Genomic DNA, 25713 nt, shown 5'->3' on the forward strand with positions numbered 1-25713 from the left:
TATCAATTACAGAAGTATCGGTGCAAATAATATCTTTGTGGTTAAAAGACATTTAATTAAAAATAACTGACATTGTAAAATAATATGTTTTAATTAGTAACTTGGAAGGATCATTGTATAGTGTGAATACATGCGAATTTAATAGTTCTCATTTTATCGATTTTATTGTGAAGTTTTTGGGATAGTGTTTTCGTAAAGTGCAACTGTGTTTAATCGGTTTACAGTGATGATATGATAGATTGGTGTTTGCAATATTTAATGAACGATAGTAGCACAAAAGAAGTCATTGAAAACAATCCGCATAAATCGAACATTTGTCTGAAAATAAACACCGTCTGTGACATATCCTAATCCTTTTTTTAATCGGATACCATATTTTACGCTACACGTAAATTAAAAACTTCACCATGTCTGCATATAACATGTGCATAGTAGCTAGAGCCAAAATCGGGCTGCCGTTGAACCCGCGTCGTGTCGTATCCGTGTCGGATGCTACATATCGTGACGTATTCGATTTTGTTCCAAGTGTGAGCGACATGGCGTCTGTATGGAAACGCCTGCAGCGCGTCAACAAGCGAGCGGCAAAGTTCCAGTACACGGCTTCGTATCATAACATCGAGATCGAACTGACGCCGAAATGGTATGTACTGTGATTCTTATATGTGTAAAATTTGAAACTACCCACTTTTTCGTGCAGATTTTTTGTTGTTTGTTATTTTTGTATACAGTGTGTGAATATCGAACTACCCTCTTTTTTGGATAGATTTTTTGTTGTTTGTTGCTTGGAGGTGATTGTTTATAAATAAAGCGATCGGCTGTGCTGATTGCTATCTTTTGAACCGGTTTCATCACTAGCTGAGTTGCTGATAGTATCAGTGATATTATTTTCATATATCATTTGTCATTTAAAACAGATAGCTAAATATAATATAACCAGATGTATATATATATAGACGTATAGTCATGTTTTATTTACCTTCATGATGATACTGTTGAACCGATTTTGATGAATTTGGCTTTAGTGGTAGATTGAGGAAATTAATATAAATGGATTTTAATTAAAAAATCTATTAAAATTTACTTAATAGGCTTTAGTTAGTTCCTCATATTTCAAATCGTGATTTAAATAAGGAAGTTTAGTACTCAAAAGCGTAATTACAATCACGATTGTAATTTACCTCTCAAATATGTTATTTGCAGGAAACCGAACAAATTGAGCATAGTGTGGACGAGGCGGTCGAGGCGCGTGGCCACCGAGCCGATGGACTGGGAGCCGTCGCTGAAGGATCCTATGAAGTAAGTACATCATCATCATCACCACTTATTTTGTCAATTTTGTCAGTATGAGCAAGGACTGGGAAGAGTCGCTGAAGGATGAGGTAAATTAGGTACATCATAATCATCATCATCGACACTAATTATTTTGTCATCTTTGTCATTATGAGCATCATTCTTATCACAATCATCATCATAGGCAACACTAATAAAATCGTCATCATCTTTTGTTTCACCAGCATTATTACATTGAACATTAACATATCATCATTATAATCAAAATTGTCTTCATAATCATCACTGATACTAACACCATCACCATAATCATAACCTTTATCATCATTATTAACATAATCACCACTATTATTGTCATCATCATCATTATTAAAGGCTGTAGCTGTAGCAATCTTGAAGCTATGTTATTGCTGGTGAAGATGATCGATTACTTAATCTAGATTTCTTTTTCTAAACTTGTGTACAATGAGTAAAAGAAAAACCTATTAAAGCCAGTAGTGAAGTAAAAATATTTTCTTCAGGGGTTCAGTTATTTTCGGAGTTCCCGAAAACCACACAGTGGCCGTGACGCTGTTCAGAGATTCACGAACTAACGAACTAGAGGATAAGGAGTGGACGTTCGTGTTGGAAGACGTGAGTTTTTGTTGTATTCACTTGTATGTTTTTTTGTGTAAATTTTATTGTCGTTGAGTATGGCGAAATTGGTGTGAAAGTGCGAGTGTTTTTTTTATTATTATTATAAATAGGTAGACGTTTGACCGCTATCCTGCCTGATGTAAAGCAGTGATGTGATCTATTTAGGAGCACGTCTACCCAGAAGAAGCCTATTCACTCTGGACTTGAAGAGCTGGATATTGTAGACCACGGGGAACACCGACGATGGAAGAGAATTCCATTCCTTCGCAGTTCGGATTAAAAAAGAATTTGCATAACGCTGCGTACGTACATGAGGAATGTCGACTGTGAAGGGATGGAATCCCATTCGTCTAGATGTGCGGTGAAGAAATGGGGAAGATGGAACTAGTGTTGCTTTTTATATTTATGGCTTCGAAGATGGTGGCAGTGGAACAAGTATTGTATGGCGTTATAGATGGCGTGTTGTTGCATGTTCTATATTTTAAGTTTAGTTTTATTTTTTATAACGTTTTCAATTTAAATGCCCAAATTCTTACCGTTTTGTGGTGAAACGTATGTATGTTCACCATAAGTAATCGTGTTATACCTTCTTTCTTCCTTCTCTGACTCGCTTGCCAAGTTTTTTTTACCACTCGCAAAATCTCTTCAATCATATCAATTGACGCAATTTTGTTAAGTATTTATTCTGTTGTATCTTTTTAATGGGCAAGAGTTTTACATCGCTTCTCTGCTTTCTCTAATCTACTCTTATCTGAAACGTGTCCACCATCGGCAATCGTTTTATACCTTCTCACAATTTCTTCCTTTGACCCGATCTCTGGGTTCCAATTTACATTCGGATCATTTGTTTCGACGTACAAAATTGTATAGAATTCAAACTTAAACATTTATTTCAGTTAGACTTCTTTTAGAAGCACTTTCGTCATAACGCATTTTTAACATTTACATTACATATTTTTAACATTTAACATTCGTTGACGTACCATGTTTGGGAATTCGTTAACGTACGTGACTGGATAGCGTTTAATGTCTCCTTTTTATTTCATCCTCTCACCTTCTACCTGTTTATCTAACAGGTATTAACGACCAGCAATCGTTTATTTCCTCCTCTGACCTCCGCGTCATGCAAGCGTCTTATATTTCCTTTCTGTTTCGTCCTCTCACCTACCTATCTTTTTGGCAGGTGTTCACCACCGGTAATCGTTTTATATCCTTCTCTTTTTCTTCTTCTGACCTACCTATCTCTTCGATAGGTGTCTACGACCTGCAAGCGTCTTATACACCCTTTCTGTTGATCTCTGACCTACCTACCTCTTCGCTAGGTGTCCACGACCGGCAAGCGGCGCCGCTTGGCCGCGTGCGCGGTGAACCTGCGGCGGCACGCGTCGCTGTCGCCCGCACACCGCACGCTGCGGCTGCAGCTCGAGCCGCTCGGCCGCAAGCTGGCCGCCGCGCGCCTGCACCTCACGCTGCACTGCGTGCTGCTGCGCGAGGGGAGCGCCACGTGAGTGCGGGGGGTACAGACAGACATACAGACACACAGCTCGAGCCGCTCGGCCGCAAGCTGGCCGCCGCGCGCCTGCACCTCACGCTGCACTGCGTGCTGCTGCGCGAGGGGAGCGCCACGTGAGTGCGGGGGGTACAGACAGACATACAGACACACAGCTCGAGCCGCTCGGCCGCAAGCTGGCCGCCGCGCGCCTGCACCTCACGCTGCACTGCGTGCTGCTGCGCGAGGGGAGCGCCACGTGAGTGCGGGGGGTACAGACAGACATACAGACACACAGCTCGAGCCGCTCGGCCGCAAGCTGGCCGCCGCGCGCCTGCACCTCACGCTGCACTGCGTGCTGCTGCGCGAGGGGAGCGCCACGTGAGTGCGGGGGGTACAGACAGACATACAGACACACAGCTCGAGCCGCTCGGCCGCAAGCTGGCCGCCGCGCGCCTGCACCTCACGCTGCACTGCGTGCTGCTGCGCGAGGGGAGCGCCACGTGAGTGCGGGGGGTACAGACAGACATACAGACACACAGCTCGAGCCGCTCGGCCGCAAGCTGGCCGCCGCGCGCCTGCACCTCACGCTGCACTGCGTGCTGCTGCGCGAGGGGAGCGCCACGTGAGTGCGGGGGGTACAGACAGACATACAGACACACAGCTCGAGCCGCTCGGCCGCAAGCTGGCCGCCGCGCGCCTGCACCTCACGCTGCACTGCGTGCTGCTGCGCGAGGGGAGCGCCACGTGAGTGCGGGGGGTACAGACAGACATACAGACACACAGCTCGAGCCGCTCGGCCGCAAGCTGGCCGCCGCGCGCCTGCACCTCACGCTGCACTGCGTGCTGCTGCGCGAGGGGAGCGCCACGTGAGTGCGGGGGGTACAGACAGACATACAGACACACAGCTCGAGCCGCTCGGCCGCAAGCTGGCCGCCGCGCGCCTGCACCTCACGCTGCACTGCGTGCTGCTGCGCGAGGGGAGCGCCACGTGAGTGCGGGGGGTACAGACAGACATACAGACACACAGCTCGAGCCGCTCGGCCGCAAGCTGGCCGCCGCGCGCCTGCACCTCACGCTGCACTGCGTGCTGCTGCGCGAGGGGAGCGCCACGTGAGTGCGGGGGGTACAGACAGACATACAGACACACAGCTCGAGCCGCTCGGCCGCAAGCTGGCCGCCGCGCGCCTGCACCTCACGCTGCACTGCGTGCTGCTGCGCGAGGGGAGCGCCACGTGAGTGCGGGGGGTACAGACAGACATACAGACACACAGCTCGAGCCGCTCGGCCGCAAGCTGGCCGCCGCGCGCCTGCACCTCACGCTGCACTGCGTGCTGCTGCGCGAGGGGAGCGCCACGTGAGTGCGGGGGGTACAGACAGACATACAGACAGATGAAATACGACGCACAGACAAATTGACATCGAGAAATAGATACAGACAGGTACACACACAAACAGATGAAAGGCACAAACAAATAGATACAGACAGCATTGGTTGCAAATTTAATACGTGAAATGAAATATTATGTCGAAAACTTCCCCAAGTTTGCAGAACTTTTGGAGTTTTTTTCACGACCATACAGCAAAAAAAATTTAATTGCAATTTTAACATTGTTAAAATTGCAATTAAATTTTTTTTGGACTGCGGACAAGGTTGCAAAATGAGATTCATTGTCATCCCAATGTACTATTCACTTGACCGAAGTTTGAAAACTTTTGGAATTATTGTGAATTGATTGTTTTGACTGACTGGAGTAAATGTGTCTTATATCAACCAAATTTGTCAAAAATATCAATAACAAATTCTGTATTTCAGTTTTTATAACTACTTTTTTAATATCTAAAACAAGTGATAACTGCGTTAAAAACAACCGACTTCAAACTTGCACTTGCAACATTTACAAATACAGACAAAAATGCTCATAAAATAAAAACTACTGGGCTTATCCGAATAAAATTTTTATGGGACCAATTCGATACCATCCCGCATCGAACAAAAAAAGAATCTCGTAAATCGGTTCAGAAATCTCGGAGTAATCGGTGTACATACATAAAAAATAAAAAAAACATACCGGCCGAATTGAAAACCTCCTCCTTTTTTTTAAGTCGGTTAATAAAATTACCGTATTTAATTTAATAAATTAAATTAAGGAAAGCATGGTATAAATTGATTAGCCTCATATTAAATAATTAAAAACCTTACAGTGACGAAGACATGCAATCGCTAGCATCGTTACTGTCTGTTAACAATAATTCGGATATAGCTGTGCTAGAAGATCTGGATGAAGACGACTACACATTATCTGATAATTCTACTAGACAGGTGAGATATATGAAATTTAGTCTTGATTTTTAATCTTTTGACTAAGATTTTCTGAACATGTTTTTGTTTAGGCATTGAATGTTTGGAATTAACGTATTATTTGTGTTAGAAAAGTTTTTAGATTATTATTGCTTAATTAGACCTTATTAAGCACTTCGGTAAACTTGGCTTAAAAAGTGTAATTTTTCATTGCATCAAATTTTGGATTATTCGAAAAAAATCTCTACGTGATCGAAATGCACATCACAATACAAATGTCATAAGCTTACTACTACACTACTACACTTACTATATTGGTCGTAGAAACTGACAATAACCATACCTAAAGTGTGCACTTTAAGGAATTCTAATTTAAATTCAAACTAAGCTTCCATAGAACATTAGTAACAACACCAAAGCCACAGAAAATGACAAGTAACTTTCTATTCAACATAAAATGTCCAAATTCCTTTCAGATGCTAGACCTCCGTCAACAAATGGAGGAAATGACGCAAAGTCTTACGAACTCAGACATAGCAGCAACCCCCAACAGTGTTCAAAGTCTGAACTTCGACAGAACCCCCACAGCCCCGCAGACCCCCTCCCCCACGACCCCCACGAACCCCTATAGTCCTATTAACCCCTATAGCCCCAATAATTCCGTGCCGGAAGAAGTGGCAACCCCTAAAAATAGGCCGGAGTACTTGAGCAGTTTGACAAAAGCTATGAGGGCTGAACCTAAATTCAGTTCAACGCCGAAAGTTGTCAATAGTCAAGAGGAAAAAGTGGATAATTTGAAAGGTAAATAGTAAATAAGTAAATAGTGCAGAGACAAAGCTTGATAAGAACGTGCAAATTACCGCCCTATTTTGGTTACAAATTACATAAAATTAATTCACTAACTTTTAATCTTTTTGATTATTGAATTATATGGTTTTAATATTCTTATTCTTATTATTATCTATACACACAGTGCAATAAACAACCATTATTAATAATAACAACCACGTTTTTCCATAAATAACTTATACATGTTGCAGTCAACTAGTTATTGCTATTTTATTGAATGACTAGCCTGTTTATTGAATGATGAGTTTTAATTCAACGACTTTGAATGTAATGAAATTGCTGTGAATGAATTGAAACAAAAACTAATCCTACTTTCTAGGTATGGTTTTCAAACCGAAAACGGTAGCGAAACGGAACCTAAAACCTCTAGAACTAAAAACAAATCTCAACAACATTAGTTTGGACACGAATGATAATGAAAAAGATGACGAAAAAACCCCTGTACCGCAAGATAGGTTGACTTTACCCCCCGGGGACAAGGATAAGACACCGGTAAGTTATATTAATTTTTTAAATATGTTATATAATTTTTTATCTATAAATAGAAAAAAATATCACACTAATTGCAACTCGAACATGGTTGACTGGATTTAAATTATTATTATTTTTAGAAACAATCCTTTTTTAAACTATAATAGATACACTTTGATAAAATAAATACGCATCAGTAACACTACATCATTTCACCCTATTACTAATCTTATGCAAATTGATTTTTTAAGTATCTTTGACAGTCTGTCTGGATAAGTTATAAGATTATATTGAAATTACTTAATCGTACAGTATTTAAACGCAATTTATTCAATAATTAATACTTATTTAGGCTGATATAAAAAGTAAAAAAAATATATATTAATTTCTCAAAACATATTACATATTTGGGCATGCGTGCGCAAGTAAAAAAAAATATTCTTTATACATTTTCCAGATGGTAGACCTAGTAGAGTGGTGTAGGTCAGTGACCCGCGACTACCCGTCGTGTCAGGTCAACGACCTTTCCAACAGTTTCCGGTCCGGGCTCGCGTTTTGCGCAATCATACATCACTTCCGGCCTGATCTTATGTGAGTTTCGAATAAGCGAATAATGAATAATTAAACTTATAATTACGCTTAAAATTATCCGAAGCAAAACTCTGCCTATGACGTGTATGAGGCAGAGTTTTGTTATAATATACTTTGAACATTAATGCAACGAAATAAGGCGTTCATTTGAATGAATTTTTTATACAATATATTTCACGACCTTTTAATAGGCGAATGTCAATTATTAAAATAGAACAAAATGAATGAATGGAGAAGAGAAAAATGAGGCTGGATGTAAAAGCTAATAACGTTTTTATTAATTGTTTCAATATAAAACGCGTTAATTATTATTATTTTATTTAATCGTTTTTATTGATTTTTCTGGGTTTATTTGAAGAAGTAAATCTTGAAAAGATAAGCATAGAAGTATGCTTATCTTTTCAAGATTTACTTTTCCATTTTAAACTGGGAAATAATTTATTCGTCTTTTTTATCCCATTTAAATCTATATCTATTATTTTTTAATTATATTTAAATCTGTTTCTCTAGCGATTTCTCCGGGCTCCAACCGGACCAATCCGCAGAAAATGTTCGCCGTGCGCTCGACGCAAGCGCACGTCTGGGGATACCGCAAGTGTTGTCCGCTAACGATGTGTGCGCTAACAACGCGCCCGATAGACTTGCTGTAAGTGTATATTATGTATCTGTGCTTTTTTTCGATATATAGCTATTTTCCCGAAATTTAGGTCATGGAAATTTTAGAAAAAAATAGGGGGGAAGCTTATTCGTAGTGCCCTCTTCGGTCTATAACCTTGGCAGGGGAGTGGGAGTCTGACTTTAAACAGAGAGAGAGAAGCAGGATTAAAGAACCCTGGTCACGGACGAATTCTACCTATACCCGTGGCCCCGTCGTTTATGTGGCTTGACGCGACACAGTGGGGTTTTGGTCGGTAGGAATCCGACATAACCCGCGGTCCTTTCCCCGGAGGCCTTGGGTATCTATGCAAGATTTCCCCACTTAAAAAAAAGGATTAAAGAACCCTAAATAAATGCGCAAATATATAGTACGGTTAGTAAGGAAACGACTTCATTCCTTTGTTTAATTTCAGGTAATGACATATCTATTCCAATTGCGCGCTCACTTCACGGGCAGCGAGTTGCAAGTTGAACAACTCGGTAAGTTACAAACGTATTGGAAATTAAATTATTCTATGTTTACGACTTACTTTTATATCTCCTTATGTAATTAGTACATTATAACTCTTTATTACCTTCCTTAAAATAATTAAAATTTCTATCGCTCGATGAATTCGCTACTATAAATGAGTGTTCAAAGTTTCAATGTTTCTGTCATATTTTATGTTGACCTATTTATTATTCGAAATATTTAACAAAAACTACACAATTCACTCATCGAACATTTATGCTTTAGGAACACCTTTTATTTAATTTATGTCCATTTTTTCCCAGGTAACGATGAAACGGAATCTTCCTACCTAGTGGGTAGACACGACACGGACGACAGTTTGCCTCCGGAGCTATTTTCCCGGGAAGTCAGCACTCGGCGGTCCAGGAATATCATGGATAGACCGCCTGTGCTGTGAGTTTTTTTTATTAAAGTAGGAGATGTATAGGAAGAATGTTTTTATTGTAAAACTTAGGTTATGAAACTTATGCTAAAGAAATCATAATAAATTTAATAATATTAAATAAATTTTAGAAGTTCAAAATTAATAAGTAAGCTGTATATTGCTTATTCTATGCAATTTTCGACAAGATTTATACGTAGTTAGTAGTAGGTCTTTAAGTAGATGATATACTGTTAAAAATAAAGTATTGAAGAAAAAACGAGCTATGCTAAAATGAAATGTAACTCTTGTCTACAAATGCTATTTATAGCCCAAGAGATTTGAAAAATATTGATTGATTAAATAAAAAAAAAATACATTAAAAATAAACTTATTTTCATAAAATTCCCAACGTATTAAAGCTTTCCCATTCTATGACAATCGATACGTCCGCTATTTACCAAACAAATCCTACAATATTTGCAAATCCTTTCACACCAAGTTTTTATGTCTTTAAAACACCATCCCATATCGTCAAAATTACCCATTTCTTACAGCAAATCAATACATTTTACCAAAATATCTGTATATACTTAACAGAAAACAAGACTCCCAAGACTCGCGCAACTCCCTAGACCTGTCCCCGGACAAATCCCCCGGGATAAAGGACATGAAGGACATGCTGCTGCAGTCCAAGAGTATCCTGGGCAAGATGCTGTCCCCCGCCCGGGAGAGGGACAAACCGAGCGCCAAGTGGTTCGATGGGAACACTGAGGTTAGTAGAAATAATTAATTTTTAAGGTGAGAATATAACGTTAAAGACTTCTGACTTAATGTAAGATGGTGAAAATAAATCTAATTTTGATGGTTAACATAATAAATGGATCGATCTTTGACAAGTTATTTAATGCAAGGTGCTGTAGAACTTAATAATGAAATCTAGGTCAGTTTGTTTTGTATTTTTAAGCTTAAAGAGTTCATTAATTTATTATGCGATTTAACTAAGTGAGTAGGAACGTCAATCGTTGTGTCAATATTGTATTTTCAATAACGATTTATTTTATTTTGTCTGTTTTTAACTTGGAAGTTGCATAATAAAGTTATTTCAAAACTTAGATTATTAATTTCGTCTTTGTTCAAAGGACCATAGTCCAAACAACTTCATAAACTTGCTTTATCATCTCGTCAAATATTTTACGAAATTTTATTGAATATCTCTTCGGCTGGATCATGTTCGATGTGACTTTATTCACCAGCCCCTCCCGCGACCGGACAAGCTGATGACTAGAAAGGAGCTCACCGATCCATTCGGGTCTGATGATGAAGAGGATCCGCCGCAGAATGCGACAGATAATAATAGCCGTGAGTAATTTGATATTAATTCGTTTGTCATAATAAATACATAAGTCGTTTTTGGATAATAATGAAAAAAATAAATTTTGTGCGTGAAATTGTGGGTAGTTGTAGAAATTTAGTAGTTATGGAAATGTTGATTGTTTCTTTATATTTTGTGGTTAATTACTTTTTAATGTAAAATTATTTATGTTTCTGAAATTGTCTAGTTTCCTGAATACCCAAGTACGCTGTAGGGTCGTATGCTTTATTTTTTTAAATAATTAACGTCTTCCTTTTGTTAAACTTTAAGGCTTATTTACTTATTTACATCACTACATAGTATAAAACAAAGTCGCTTTCTCTGTCCCTATGTCAGTTTGTATGCTTAAATCTTTAAAACTACGCAACGGATTTTGATGCGGTTTTTTTTAATAGAGTGATTCAAGAGGAAGGTTTTAGTATATAATTTATTAGGTTTTAGACAAAGCGGGCGAAGCCGCGGGCGGTGAGCTAGTAAATATATAAATTAAAATCGACCAGTCGAAATTTGAACGTCTCATATTGTGAATAATTTTGATGATGACTGCATACTATTTTAGATATAGTGGCGAAACATACATTCAATAAATTCTAAATTGTTATGATACAGTGATATATGTATGTAAAATATACTCATTTATTACATCACTTTAACAGCGAAAACAGAACAAAAACTGAGCATCGAACCGGCGACCACAGACCCTCTGAACGTTATCCAACTCCAAGAGAAGGACAAACAGACACCACCGTCCCCGGAACTGCCTAAACCAACACCGGTATGTTAAACTATTTATGTTTTTTTTTCGCTTGTTTGTTTTTACCCCCCTACCTCTAGATAATCGATAGTTTAAAATTTAGTTTTTTCACGTTTCAAGTCTGAGTTCCCCGTTTTTTTGTGATGTAATTTCATTATGGGTCTTGAGCTATTTTCACATTGTTGAGAATAAACATTTATAATAAAACATTTATAATAAAATATTTTATTTATTTTTCTCATCACAAATGTACAATCAACACATACATTGTTAATCTATATATCTTAATACTAACATTTGTGAGAGACTGGTGCCCGCGATAAGTACAAAATACTTGTGTTACGGGTCACCAGGCCCCCAAGCATTAACAATCACAATCTATCAGATAAACAATGAACGTGAACATTAAATGAGAAAGAATTAATCATAATTAAAGATGGATATATTATAAATTATTTTATAGATGAGATGAAAGGTTAAAATGAATTAATATAGTTAGTGTATAATGTGAGTGTTTGTGTATGTGTGTTAGTGTATGCGTATGTAGGTGAGTGTGTGTGTGTGTGTGTGCGTGTGTGTATGCGTGTGTGAGAGCGTATATATGTGTGATTGAGGGTAGGTGTAGATGCGTTTTTGCGATAGAGTATGCACGATTCAGTTTCTCTACTTTACCGAATATTATGTATAAAATTTTCTGAAGTTTGATAGTCTAAGTCTTTCAGCCATTTACATACCGACGTCTTACACCTTGTTGTGCTAAGATAGTATATTGAAATAGACTTATTGATTTTATTGTATAAAAATGCCCCAAGAAAATAGTAAAATCTATGTGACAGACATGTATTAAAAGAGTTTTTTTTACAAATAATATCTTTTCTACGCTTGTCCCTGTTGAAATTCGGATCATATTTTAATTGTGCATGTTGCCTTATTATAATGGATAAGATAAAAGTCTGTCTGACAGTTAGTACATCCCAACGTTTGTATAGTTCGCAAGTAGGATAGCGAAATGGTAAACCAGCTCCAACTCTGAGTATGGCTCTTTGTGCCCTTTCAGCTTCTATGAGGTGTATCTTGCAAGCGCCTCCCCAGGAGCTAATACAATAATTAATGATTGAATGACATAGAGCTGAGTAAACCATTTTTATTGTCCGAAAATCAGCAATATGTCTCAAAATTTTAAATATATATATCAGTTTGCGAATCCGTGTGACTAAAATTTCAATGTGAGGCTTAAATGTGAGAGTTTGATCCAAGTAAACTCCAAGATATTTGATAGTGTCAGTTCTTTGTATAGAAGGACAAAAGCAGGTTCGGTAAGTCATAGGTGTGCATGTATGTGAGGTAATGTTGTAACTTGCAGGAGGAAGAAGATTTTTTTTCGACGCAAAGGCAATATATTTAGTCTTATCCACATTTAACGTTAAAGCATTACATTTTAGCCACTCACAAATCTGATCAAAGCCTTTTTGTGTACTTTGAAACACTTCTGTCCATGAGTCACCCGAGAATAAAATTGCTGTGTCGTCTGCAAAAGACAGTATTTTACCATGGTTCAGTTGAAGTTGGCATAAATCATTTAGATATACCAGAAAAAGGCTAGGTCCAAGAACACTGCCCTGGGGGACACCGTACTGCACCAGTAGTTCATCGCTTACCCAATTGTCAATTTTTACTCGCTGCTTTCTGTGCTTTAAATAATCTCCCAGTAATTGTAATGGAAGGCCTCTCACACCGATCCTTTCTAACTTAAGTAACAAGAGTGGTATTGATACGGTGTCAAAGGCCTTGGCTAGGTCAAGGAAAACCACAATACATTTCTTCCTCTTATCCAAATTGCAAACAATATTATTAGTTAGTTCGTGAACAGCATCATCAGTCGACCTACCTGAGCGAAAGCCATATTGTCCAGGAGAAAGTAGTTCATTAGACTCTAAAAATTTCATCAGACGTTTATTGATCAAGCGTTCCAAGATTTTAGACAGAGTGGGGAGAATAGAAATTGGCCGGTAATTCGTAATGGAGTCTATATCTCCACCTTTATGGATTGGTTTAACTAGTGCAGTCTTAAAAGCCTGTGGAAAAATACCGGTGGTAAACGATAGGTTGCAGATGTATGAAAGAGGAAGCGATATTACTTTGATGTAACGTTTTATGATTTTGCCTGATATGCCATCAATTCCCACCGCAGCATCTTCTCTTAGATCCATAATGATATGTTCAATCTCTGTATCATCAGTTGGAAGCAGAACAAACGATTTGGATATTTGTGAGTGAACATTCTCATAAATGTTAGGTTTATTATGGTTACTGATAATCTTCTCAGCCAATGTTTTTCCAACACCTATAAAGTAACTGTTAACATGATCAACACTATTCTTGGGATTGTTCTTATCAATTAGCGCTGAAGCGGACTCTGATCTTTTATTTGTGTTACATATATTTTTAATGACGTCCCACAATTTATTATTATTATTTTTAGTTTTTTCAATTTCTTGTTTTTCGTAGATTCTTTTTTGCTTCTTTAGTAGAGCGTTGCAAAAATTCCTGTATCTTTTGTAGGTTAATTTAAGTGAATCATCATCAGGTTTCTTTTTTAGTTTTTTATACAAGTTGTCCCTATTGCGTATGCATCTCAGTAGGCCTGTAGTAATCCATGGCTTATGAATCCTCTTTTTGTTAGGTACTCTTACAATGGACGAGTTATCTAATATGGCATTATTTAGAAGTGCGACAAAGTGGTCTGTTGCTAAATTTACGTCACTGTACTCTATTACTGACTGAAAGTTTATTTTATTGATAGATTTATCTAGTTCAGTATAATTAATTCTTTTTATGATTGATAGATTAAAGGTAAGTTTAGTCTGCAAATTAATAGTTATAGCAACACTGTCATGATCAGTCACAGATGAGGCAGCTACACAACATGTAGTATCCAATTTTGTTTTAATCATGAAATGATCTAGACATGTGTGTTGGTGGGTGGGTAAAGTATGAGCGGGTAGTATACAATGATACGCCAGAATATTTAAATATTCAAAAGAGCGCTTATCGGTACTATTGGGACCTATGTCAATGTTAATATCTCCACCAATTACTATTGTTTTATAGTTGTTTAATTTAGTCAGTAATGTATCTAAAGAATTAATAAAATTAGTAGAATTACGTTGACCTGGAGGGCGATAAAGACCAACAATACAAATCTCGTTACTAAATTTTAAGCATAAACAATTAGCATCAACTAAATGAGGCTCATCAACCATTACTTCATACCGGTTTTTATAGTAAATAACAACGCCTTCATTTTGTGTTTGATGGATGGTTGTGCATATATGTCTGTAACCCTCTAAAAGGGGAATATTATGTGACGATCGAAGCCAACATTCAGAGAGAATAATTACGTCCCAATCTATGCCCGATCTATACAATAAAACCTGTAGATTAGGCATGTTACATTGTATACTTCTTATATTTTGAGAGAATATTTTTAAGGTTCGTTTGCCTAATGGTAGGACAGTTTTCATGTCTTCAATGTCGCATGTAAGGGATTTGGCTATATCAAAGGTATCGAGACTTTGATGGATTGATTCAATTCCGGAATTATCGAATTTGTCGTATAAGTACTTTTAGGCTAGCTTTGGTGTATGTTATATGTGAGATGTAAGACATGTGTGGCTGTGTATATGTATATAGGTGAGTGAACGTTTTTTTCTTGTATAATATTTTGTAGAGAAGTATGTAAGTAGAGTTAATTATTTGTGTATAGGAGTAAAATTCCATAATATATCCATTATACATTACAATACCAATAATAGAGATGCACATAAACATAATTTTAACTATAAAAACATAATAAAACGAACATAATATTATAATTAACAACAATACATGCATAAAGAAACTTAAATCTAGTCACAATGATAACTTTTGTAAGTCGGATTCCTCCGCGATATGTAATGGCGGCTGACCGTCTTTTATTTTGATATACACTTTTCCAAAGGAAGTCCATGTGCTAATTATCTTTTTGTTTTTCACAAGCTGTCTGGTCATGTAGTGAAGTTGACGTGCTTTACTCGACAGAACCTCAGAGATGTATATTGGATATGTCGGCCCTGGAAGCTTAATATCCTGTGTATTGAGTAGTGGTTGTTTAGTTAGGCGGCGTGATTTATTATAACTTTTATATGCATTTAAGATAGTTTCTTTTCTGCCAGTGGTAATAAAGTCAACTATCAATGCGTCAGACTTAGACTTATAGACTTCTTTTACTTCTAAATCCACCAACGGATTCTCGGGACACAAAGTTGTACATATACTGTTAATAGTATTCATCATGTTTTGTTTGTTGTCACATGTTTGTGGAATATTGCGTATTTCTATTTTAGAACTGAGTGAAGTTCTCTCCAGTAGATCCATTTTTTTTTCTAGTGCACATATTTGTTTTTTATATTGAAGATTTTCCTTTTCAAGAGCATTAAATTTATTTAATAATTCGTCATACTGAGTGGACATAAAATCAACAGACTTCATGATGTCTTGGTTTTGGGACACTAATAAGTTTATAGAACTTTTTAATGATTCAAACTTTTCTTCTTGTTGTGCTTTCATTTCTGAAAACATGTTTTTTATTTCTGACATAAATTGTTCAGAATTTTATTGTTGAGAGGAAATTTGGTGATAGTATTTTTTTTTAATTTGGTATTGATTTAAATAAAAATATCTACTTCAAAAAGTACTTTATTTATAAAAGTATAAAAAATACGTAATTTTTTTTCAGTAACTATTTGATCGTATTACGATGCCATACATAATAAACTTAAACATACATAATAAATGGAATTATAAAAACTTGATAAACTTCTGTATTTTCGCATATTTTATTGTAAATATCAAATAATACTTGATGTGAAATAGCTCAAAACTCAGCTACATTAAAAACAAAATTACATAACAACTCATCTAGACTAAACCATATTCATTTGTTCCATCCCCCAAACCATATCGGCTTTGTGTGATCGCTTCCCATTGGACGGCCGAAACGCTCGAACACACCTGATTGGCTAATACAAAACGAAATAACGCTTTCCGATTGGTCGAACCGTCGAACCGCTTGTGTGTGATTGGCCAGCAATTGTTGTCGCGTCACGATGAATTGAAAGAGAAAGCGAGACAGCTGCTAGAAGCAACGAAAAGAGAGGCGAGGGAAAAGGACAGAGCTAGGCGGAGTTCTAAGGAGAGAGAGGGACAGGTGAACGGCAAGATTGACAGTCCTAAGAAGGTAAGTGGCTTTGTGAAGGGTTGATGTTTTGTGTTGTGAAAAAATGAAGTATTGAAATGAAAAGGGCGCGAAAAAGTGTGGGATTGTTTTAAGCTTGCAAACGTTTTTTGGGATATGTATCATCAAGACATAAGGTTCGACTATAAAACAAAAATGTTTTGTAAAAAAATAAGATATATAGAAATGAAAAGTGTTCGTTTTATGCACAGAACAGTAAAAACAAATAGAAGTGCTATAATGTCATAATTAGTATGAAAACCAGTGTCGCCAAACCCATACATTTAAACCGATAGTTATACAGTACACTACAAGTAAACTATGCTTTTGATTGGACAGCTTAATTTGAGTAAAAACTGACTTAGGTTATAAATTCAGCATTTCAATATGTACCCTAACGCACCCTGTTACGGTTTATTTTAATATAACATCCCTATGCATATTAGCTGTTTTGTTTCTCTTTGCTCCGAAATTCCAAATTCGAAAAACATTCAGCTACTCCACAACAGAGGGCGTTAGTTTTCGATAGATATAACTTTGAACCTCAACACATAGAAATAAGGTTGAAATTTGTGTCACTCTACATTAATGACATTGACTTGATATTAATCTGATGCTATGCTCTAAGGGATGTCAGCCTTGTTATCGATAATTCACAAATAAATATTTTTTGGTGCATTTTTTTTTCTTTCTATTATATGAGTATAGTACAATGTGCCACATTTTGGAGTATGTTTATTACTACTAAGTATGTCTTTTCATATTATTATTATTAAATAAAAAACGGAATAGAATAGTATAAATCTATATTTACAAAATACAAACAGAACTTATGCATAGCTTAAATCTTGGAACTGCCGTAGATTTGATGTATCGGTGGCCTTTGTTAGACTTCTTAGTGCTGTTCGGCATCCAGTTAACTCGTCACGTTGCATTTATCCATTTCTCTTTTAAATTAGCCTCTTTGGGAAATCTATAAATAAATTGGATAAATGAAAGCTAAGGAAAATAAAATAAAATTTAATACATATTTATAATGTTTGTCTTTTCTAAAGTATCGATACTGTCGATATAAGCTAAAACCATCACTAAACCGAAATTCGTTTGTTTATTGCAATAATATTCCAGAAAGTCTTGTTTGCTGTTCAATCTATATTAGTACTAATTTCTTATGGATTAAGGTTCATTTTGACTTAATATTTTTATAAATTTTTGACAAATTACGACAAGCGAAGTTATAACATAAAATATATTTAAAATAAATTAAAATAAGACTTACCGATGGTATGAAATGCCTCCATTGCTGATATTATTTCGTCTGCTATCATTTTTCCACTCTTATACCGAACAACACGCCCTAATTAATGAATAAATATGGAAAAAAGGTTTGACAGCTGACAACCGAATCGAATATTTTTCTGCGCACAACTGAGACCAAGTAAGGTGATCTTATCTTACTAGTGACACGTGGGCCACGCCCACATCGCACTTCTATTTAGTTTTTACTGTTCTGTGGTTTTATGACTGTAGGATTGTTTTTCGTTGGCAAATACTGATGTTAGAAAAGTATACAAAATGGTTATATTTTTTATTGGTAAGTAAATAATATTAGTTAAGTCTCAAGATACAAATTAAAAAAAAAAATATAAGCTCTCTTCGTCTTAACTAGTGTTCAAACTACATTTGAAAACAAATCAAACTTTGTATTAAACTGTCTCATATTTAAACCGAATCAATAAAGATTTAGATAAATAATTAAAATAATATTTCTGTAGGGAATGACGGAGGAAGAGAGACAGGTGATGTTGCGTGAGCGAGCGAGGAAATTGATCGCAGACGCACGTGCGGGTATCGTCAGGTGAGATTACTATATTTTTATAACTTTATGGATATTTCTATACAAGTAGATGGTATTTTTAATGTTATAAGTGTAACTAACACTAAAAGATAATATCGAATAATATGTTGATGTCTGAAAAAAGGAAAAGACAGGGAGAGATATAGAATATTAATCATCTAATTATTGTAAATGCAGATTTGTAAAATAGAACTAATAAGTATTTTTTTTAATACAAAAATAGTTTAAAAAAATACGACTATAATCCATAATTCAATTATAAAATAAAATAACTCAAAATGTATATATACGTTTTCTGTCAGATCTATCAATGCCTTTTCATTCACGAGTAAATTTTCAACTTTTTTTTGAAGTGAAACATCTTTAGGCGCGTTGTGAATAAAATTTCAAGGTCGCGTCACAGTAATACCGTCACGTCATGTAGTAAGGCGATTTTGGTATCTTTGAATATTGCCAAAGAAGTTTCACTGACACTTTATTTATTTGTATCTACATATTTTTATTTGTAATTTTTTTTTCTCAGTCCCACATCCCCCCTCTCCCCGTCACGTGTGCGCAACTCGGGCACGGTGGAAATAATCAGCAAACATTCTGTCATGGAGGAATTAGCTGCAGGTGAGACATTTTTCTACACTTCTACACTAATATTATAAAGAGGAAAACTTTGTTTGTTTGTTTGATTGTAATGAATAGGCTCATAAACTACTGGACCGATTTTAAAAATTCTTTCACCATTCGAAAGCTACATTATCCACGAGTAACATAGGCTAGGTTTTATCCCGGAAATCCCACGGGAACGGGAATTATGCGGGTTTTTCTTTGAAAACGCGGGCGAAGCCGCAGGCGAAAAGCTAGTATATTATACATACACTTTAAACATTTAACACCGTATTACAAACAACAATATTACTTCGCAGAATCAATGCCGATAATTAACTAACTGACCCGACAATGTTGTCTTGTCATCGCTCAAATTGTCACCAAACCCGGTGAAGCTTAAATAAATAGCGAATGATGCAATTTTTTTTTAATTTTAGGCGTAAATTTCTAAAGATCTTTCATAAGATCCTTCTCCTAGCAATAACGAACACATCAAAATAAAAATTATCGAAATCGGTCTATCCGTCAACGCGTGATGCCGTGACGAAGAGAAATAGGGATTCATTTTTATACATAGAAATATTGATTTCTATTAGTATCGCTATCTAACATTTATTGTGGGAAAAGTTGCGTTAGATTTCGTCTGTCATTATAAACGAAATTAACGAAATCGGTTTAGCCGTTCGCGAGTTTTGCGCTTACCAACACATTTTGCGATTCATATTATCTTAATATATATAAATCTCGTGTCACAATGTTTGTCGTCAATGGACTCCCAAACCACTTAACCGATTATAATAAAATTCGCACACCATGTGCAGTTCGATCCAACTTGAGAGATAGGATAGTTTAAACATGTAGGTACCACGGGCGAAGCCGGGGTGGACCACTAGTTTATTATATAGATAAAAAGCCTACCATATCTTTTAAACTTTTTGACAAATAAATATTTTTTTTGAAATGAAATGAATTTCATATATAATAATATTATTTCGTACACATTAGCGGGTGGTATGGAGCACTTGGACAGCATAGTGAACAGAGAGTCAGCGCCTTCGAGTCCCGGCTCCAGGAAGAGCAACCCTAGTCCCGATAGATCTGGTAATATTTCATATTTTTTTTTGTCTATATGTTTGTGAGACTAGAAAATAGTGTATATTGATAATTTTTTTTCGATATTTGATCAGTTATATAATAATTTTATAGCTGTAGGTATCAAATGGTATAAAGTTTTTCTTATACATATATTTATTTATAGTGTAGCCGGTAGCAATACCATTAAAATAAGTATAACCAGGAGGTCGGAGGAATAATAAAAATTCGCTTTCCGCCGTCTGTGTGTCTGTATGCTTAAATCTTTAAAATTACTCAACAGATTTTGATGGGGTACGGAAGAAATATCGTCTATTAATTTCAATTTTTTTTCTTCTTTTTGCACTATCCCATTAACTTCTTACATTTCCTTTCCTGTCAGGTTGCCTGGTAGAGATTTGCTAAGGCCGTCTCTTGTACAAACGATGCTTTTCTTTTTGTATTAATGTTATTTTTGTTATAATTTATTTTGTGCAATAAAGTGTTATAAATAAATAAGTAAATAATTTACACAATACCCATACAATGAAATATATTTATTTGCCAGAGAGAGAAAACACAAAGAGCAGGAGTGTATCCCCACAGGACGTGCACAGATCTCCTCTACACTCCTTCACTGCTCTTGTGGATCGATTGTCACCAGATTTGAATGCTGAGGAGCCTCAGGTAATGTGTTATTATCATTATTATCAGTAAAGAAAGAAAGAAGTATTGTTTAAGTTATATTTATCAATATTATAATAAGCACAGCATTAGCATCGAATATTGTCGTCGTCATCATTGTTATAATCATCATCATAATTATCATTATTTAAATTAGCATTACCTCAATCGTCATCGTCTTCATCGTCGACATGATTATCATCATCATCAACATAATTATTATTATCACAAGTGTCATCATGATATTATTTGAAATTACTTTAATTATTTTTATCACATTTTTCATCTCAGCATTTGGTGATAGTCGTCGTCGTCATCATCATCATCGCTTAATATTTTGATTTCACTGCAAGTCTCCTAAGAAATTGATTTATCAGAATGAAAATTAATAATACATTTTTACATGACGAATATTTACATGAATAAAACGAGTAGCATTCAAAGAATTATTAAAAAACTTACCAAAAATGTTGATTACACAATAAAATGTGAAAACGAAAAATGGCTTCACAATAACCTACAATACAACAAATCTTCTTTAACAAGCAGAACAAAGAAGGCTACAGCACGTACATAGCAAGTGAGTTGGAAGCGTTGGAGAGAGAACAGAAGAGTGTGGACGAGAAAGCGGCCGCGCTAGAGAAGCAGCTGAGAAGAGTCATGGATAGAGCTGATAATACTGAGGTGAGATCTATAAATCTTCTCCCAACAGCAGAATGACCAGGGCTGTACATAGCGAGTGAGGTGGAAACATAGGAGAGAGAATAGAAGAGATTTTTATACTTTCTTTGTAATTTATTATCATGTAGAAATTTAATATTTTAACGGATTTTAAACGCGATTTATTCATTATATTATTAACCCGATGTTTCGCACACTGCAGCGAGCGTGGTCACAAGAATACTCAGTCATGAATAAATCGCGTTTAAGATCCGTTAAAATCTTTAATTTCTAAATGTATAATACTCGCGTAAAATCAAAAACAAGAAAGTACTTTATTATCTTATCATTTTATTAATTAGTTTAACTGCCGATTTTTCAATACTTGGATAAAACTTATCCGTCCAATAAAGTATTACACGATAATATTAAAGTGTCACGTAAACTGTCAAATACAGGCAATTAAAATACGTTTTTAAAATGGTAGTTTTATTCGACGAATAAGTTTTAACCAAGGATTGAAAAATCAGCCCTAAAAATACAATAAGCATTAAACATTCAAATTTATTAACGACGTAAATTAGAAACAAATCTGGACCCACAAGAGATCCTTGTAGCACACCGTCATGTTAATTCTTCAAATACCTTAACAAATTTTAAAATTTACAGAATAAATGGCGAATAGTTTTTGTATCGTGCGTTCGCCGTCCTTACAATCCGGTATACGTTTTATTTTAATGATTAATTAGTTTTGAAGGTATGCATAGATGGATTGGAAGGTAATCAATAGCGTATCTGAAAGCAGTTAATAAAATAAATTATTATTTATTTAAATAGAGAAGATGTATATTTCTTGTATTCTTGTTATTTATTACTTAAAATTTAGATTTGACAAGTTTAATTTTGTACAATATAAGTAAAGTTAGTAAGTAGTTTATGGTTTATTTATTTATTTTTACATTCTTCAACGGTAGCAATGATAATGTGAATAATATTGTTTAAAAGTATAAGTTATAACATATTATGCGCCTTTTTCAAATCCTCAATACCTACTTGGTTCAAATAACGGATAAAAGATCTTACTCGTATTTGTCCTTCAGCTAAATTATTAAAATGAGTACAGAATTATTGCTCTGTACTTAATAATATATTTATTTCAGGAGGAGGACCGCCTTATGTCACAATGGTTCAATCTCGTCAACAAGAAGAATGCATTATTGCGTAGACAAATGCAACTCAACATACTGTAAGTCAATTTATTTGTTAGTTTCAAAAGTACACAACAAAAATAGACTCACGAAATCGTTAAAATGTGTCCGATTGAGAACTCTGCCTTCGCATATATTGGGCAGAGTTTTGTAATGTTATTGTAATGGACTTTGAACCTTATTACTAGTACAATTAAGTGCTAATTTCAATTTTCAATGCATGTTTTATACAACGCCGCTTGGAGATTTTTTGACGATCTTTTAATAGGTTAATGTCAAGTTTAGTTTTTTGAAGTGAAACTTCTTTATCGGGGTTGGAAAAAAATTTAGTGTAACATTTTTTCGTTACGCGTGACATTTTTCCGTTACGCGCCTTCTTTTTCTTATCCCTACCACGCGTGATTCGACGTATTTCTGTAAAGTTGCATATAGTAAATTATTTTTTTGAAAAATAAGGCCATAAAGAAGTCTCACTTCTTACGTGCACACATTTTTTTTTAATAGTAAGACAATGTAAACTATTCGACCTTATATTTTGGCTACTAGCTTCTTTTAAAACTAGCTTTCGGTGTGGTCCAATATAAATTTCATCTAGGTCTGTCATTTTGAAGGATTTTTTTTTTGTAAAAAATTTTTGGCCAATTTTTTATAAAAATTCCATGATAGTAATTCAACAAAATGCACACTACTAATAAGTACTACTAATATTATTTCCTCGCAGTGAACAAGAAGAGGATTTGAGCAGGAGATGCGAATTACTAGCGCGGGAATTACGACTTTCCTTAGGGGTAGAGGAGTGGAGGAAAACTCCCGGCCAAAAGAGACGGGAGATATTGCTGTTGCAGGTGATTTATTTATTTATATTTTACTAGCTGCGCTCCGCGGTTTCACCCGCGTGGCTTTGCTTCTGTTGGTCTTAGCGTGATAATATATAGCGTACTAGCTTACCGCCCGCGGCTTCGCCCGCTTTCTCTAAAACGATTTGAGATTTAAACTATCCTATCTCTCAAGTTGGATCGAACTGCACATGGTGTGCGAATTTTATTATAATCGGTTAAGTGGTTTAGGAGTCCATTGAAGACAAATATTGTGACACGAGATTTATATATATTAAGATAGCCTTCCTCAATAAATGGGCTAACACCGAAATAATTTTTCAAATCTGACCAGTAGTTCCCGAGGCTAGTGCGTTCAAACAAACAAACAAACTCTTCAGCTTTATAACTAACTAATATTAGTATAGATTTGTAGATTTGATTGTTGAAGTGAAACTTCTTTAGGCGCGTTATGAGTTTCAAGGTCGCGTCATGGCGATACCGTCACGTCATGGAGTAAGGCGACGATTTTGGTATCTTTGAATCTTGCCAAAAGAGTTTCATTTATGCATAGAAAATGTGCTCAAATTCAGTTTGAATTTTACGAAAAAATCTCACTACAGTACTTGTTATAATTGTTTTTTGTTATTTCAGGAATTATTATCTGCTGTAAATGAGAGAGATCGACTTGTTCAAGAGATGGACGAACAAGAGAAAGCGTAAGTTTTAAATCGATGTATTTGATATAGATATAGACAGACATACATTTAGTTTATTTATTATAAGTATTTTAATAGTATTCAATACATATATTTACATTTCTTGACGATGCGGTTTTTTTATTATTATTAACTTAAGAACTTATATTCACAAGAGAGAAAAATGTAATTTTTATATTGAAAATAATATTTTATCTTTGTTTATGAAAACAGAATAGCGGAAGACGATGAAATTCAACGAAATCTCAGCAACGTCGAGATACAAAGGAAAAACAACTGTATACTTCAGTAGATAAGGACTATATTACTACAAATAGATCACGCTTTGCTTTTTTCATCCAAAAAATATTAATCTCCAATTGTAACTTGATATAGCAGAAAAGAGAAACTTTATAAGTCACATTTTTTTAGTTAAATTTCATTTTTTTATTAAAGTTCAAAAATTTAACGGATTTAAAACCAGTTTCTCACGTTCTGAAATAATTTGAATGCTTTTTAATAAACGACAAAACTTTTAATTCTTACTCGTACTTCCTATATTTATTACGCGAGTGTTTTAATGTAAATTAATTAAAAATGAATTGATTGTTTTAAATTCACTTTAATGGTGTGATGATGTGTTCAATTGGTGTTCAAATATCATACGATGTATTACTATTTAATGAAATCTAATGAAATATGTAATTTCCCTGAAAAAATGGCTAAATTCGTTGAAAAAACTCACAAATTACCAATTGACATAAATACAGTTTTTATTTTGATTGCTATTAGGTATGTTAAAAAAATAAAATGAGTTTCACGACGAACTCGTATGTCATACCAAAAAATATTTAATTTCTGTCATTAAATTTTCTGCAAGATGACTTCTCATTAGAGTTACTATATTTATTTAATTTTACTATTAAATTATTATGTTTTAACATATAAACTCGTAATCAATTGACGTAACTTATGGTACGAATGTTAACTTTAATATTAGTTATTATATTATTAATATAACTTATTGAGTTTTTCACAAGAAAAACTGTTTATATATAAATCGGCCTTAAAAGAAATACTCATAGTTACTTATAATTATAATAAGTATTCATTATGACTGTTTTAATTTTTTTGCTTACGCACTTTGTAAGGCTTTTCGTATCACTAATTTTAGTACTAAAATATATATATAATAATTATTGGCTTTATGAGTTAAATTTAGTTATTTTTGTGACTGCAAAATTGTAACTTATAGTTTACCAAAGATGACATTTAGACTATGTATTGCCTTTTACTATACATTAAAAGTTTCAAATAATAACAATAATCGTTTTTATTTTAATATTAATTAAAAATATTTTTACTTGAATAGTATGAATATTATTTCTTTAGTCATTGAATATTAATTCAATGTAAGAAAAAAAATAGAAAAAAATAAAAAATACAACAAAATGTGGTGATAAGTACAATATGCCATACTTATGTACAATGCTATTATTATAAAAAATAAATATTAAATGCGTCAAAGTGTTTTGTCACTTGCCGCATTTTACTTTTG

The 25713-nt window shown here is 35.1% G+C and overlaps 1 protein-coding gene across 2 annotated transcripts in view; it reads left to right on the forward strand.

Annotated features, from left to right (window-relative positions):
• LOC123703733 (EH domain-binding protein 1-like protein 1) overlaps positions 1 to 25713 on the forward strand; it is a 33673-nt gene extending 7960 nt beyond the window's left edge. The window contains exons 3-26 of one of the 2 annotated variants that reach the window (XM_045651833.1): positions 527 to 640; positions 1201 to 1296; positions 1812 to 1923; positions 3249 to 3430; positions 5621 to 5738; positions 6194 to 6518; positions 6886 to 7058; positions 7495 to 7628; positions 8139 to 8274; positions 8699 to 8765; positions 9060 to 9189; positions 9758 to 9932; positions 10414 to 10519; positions 11189 to 11307; positions 16415 to 16564; positions 18337 to 18419; positions 18943 to 19034; positions 20025 to 20120; positions 20659 to 20777; positions 21324 to 21458; positions 22595 to 22680; positions 23364 to 23487; positions 24112 to 24176; positions 24390 to 25713. In XM_045651833.1, the coding sequence (XP_045507789.1) occupies positions 537 to 640; positions 1201 to 1296; positions 1812 to 1923; positions 3249 to 3430; positions 5621 to 5738; positions 6194 to 6518; positions 6886 to 7058; positions 7495 to 7628; positions 8139 to 8274; positions 8699 to 8765; positions 9060 to 9189; positions 9758 to 9932; positions 10414 to 10519; positions 11189 to 11307; positions 16415 to 16564; positions 18337 to 18419; positions 18943 to 19034; positions 20025 to 20120; positions 20659 to 20777; positions 21324 to 21458; positions 22595 to 22680; positions 23364 to 23487; positions 24112 to 24176; positions 24390 to 24468 (3006 nt within the window). In that variant the 5' untranslated portion in view covers positions 527 to 536 and the 3' untranslated portion in view covers positions 24469 to 25713. Of the gene's footprint in view, positions 1 to 526; positions 641 to 1200; positions 1297 to 1811; positions 1924 to 3248; positions 3431 to 3463; positions 4773 to 5620; positions 5739 to 6193; positions 6519 to 6885; positions 7059 to 7494; positions 7629 to 8138; positions 8275 to 8698; positions 8766 to 9059; positions 9190 to 9757; positions 9933 to 10413; positions 10520 to 11188; positions 11308 to 16414; positions 16565 to 18336; positions 18420 to 18942; positions 19035 to 20024; positions 20121 to 20658; positions 20778 to 21323; positions 21459 to 22594; positions 22681 to 23363; positions 23488 to 24111; positions 24177 to 24389 lie in introns of those variants that run through there. The other variant, XM_045651832.1, reaches the window with a different exon arrangement.

This window comes from Colias croceus, chromosome 27 (genome assembly GCF_905220415.1).
Source record: "Colias croceus chromosome 27, ilColCroc2.1".
In the NCBI taxonomy this organism is placed as follows: domain Eukaryota; kingdom Metazoa; phylum Arthropoda; class Insecta; order Lepidoptera; family Pieridae; genus Colias; species Colias croceus.